The following is an 896-nucleotide window of genomic DNA, read 5'->3' on the forward strand; positions in this document are numbered from 1 at the left end:
AATCGGTGATTGAACCTGGGATGACCCACCTCGTTGTCGTTGAAAAGAGCAGCTTGCGGGTGCCACCGGTGGGCATCACCGTGCTGGAGGTCAGCGAAGGCAGATGCCACAGGCTCAGAAAATGGGTGCCTCCTCCGCACACCTTCGAGTGTTGTTTGTGTGATCGCGTCGTGTTGTGTCGTGAGCAAAGAGCCAAGCAAGGAGGCAAAGCAGAGGGGTGGGTGCAGCCACATACCATCCACGTGTCGTACTCATCGAGGGCGACGCAAGACACCCAGTTATTGCCGCCCAGTTTTGGCTTGAAGTCGGTCACCGACACGCTCTTACGCGCCGCAGCGTCGAGCACGGCTCGCGGCTCGCGTGTTCGGGAATCTTCGGTCGAACGCGAGGGATGAAGTCAATCTCTCCTCGAGTGGAGCAGATGGTGGGCTGGTGGGGAGCGTACCCCAGAGCCTCACGGTCCCGTCCTCCCCGCCGGAGATCACCTGGTTCCCGTCGTTTGTGACCGCGACACAGTGGACGTAGTCGGCATGTCCCTGCAGGCTTCCTACTTCCTGCTCCGTCTCGGTGTCCCAGATGTGGACTTTGTTGTCACCGCAGGCAGCGTAGATCAACCCCTCCTGAGTGCCATCGGCGCGTCAGTGCCGAAGCGTCAGGCGAAAGCGCGCGCGGAGGAGAACAGGGACCGGTGTACCTTGGTGACCGCCACTCCGTTGGTCTCTGTCGGATACTCCTGGTTTCTGAATGTGTAGAGGAGGGCCTCGTCAACGTTGTCCTCCTCACCCTCGATGTCCACTGCCAAGGCACGCACGACGCGAGAGTGAGCAAAGCTTGCGGCAAGAAATGGGGGAAGAGGGGCGGCGATCGGGGAGGGCAGTGCGTACTTCCGCTGGACG

General features: G+C 60.9%; 1 protein-coding gene across 1 annotated transcript; it reads right to left on the reverse strand.

Annotated features, from left to right (window-relative positions):
• Window positions 1–16: 16 nt before the first annotated feature.
• ACA1_331480 (membraneassociated ring finger (C3HC4) 2, putative) lies at window positions 17–793 on the reverse strand (the record flags this gene model as incomplete). Its single annotated transcript, XM_004338070.1, has 3 exons — window positions 17–372; window positions 446–620; window positions 695–793. Coding segments are annotated over 3 exons (630 nt in total), but the record flags the coding sequence as incomplete, so codon positions are not given.
• Between the last annotated feature and the right edge of the window lie 103 nt (window positions 794–896).

Source organism: Acanthamoeba castellanii (assembly GCF_000313135.1).
Source record: "Acanthamoeba castellanii str. Neff unplaced genomic scaffold scf7180000084575, whole genome shotgun sequence".
NCBI lineage: Eukaryota > Discosea > Longamoebia > Acanthamoebidae > Acanthamoeba > Acanthamoeba castellanii.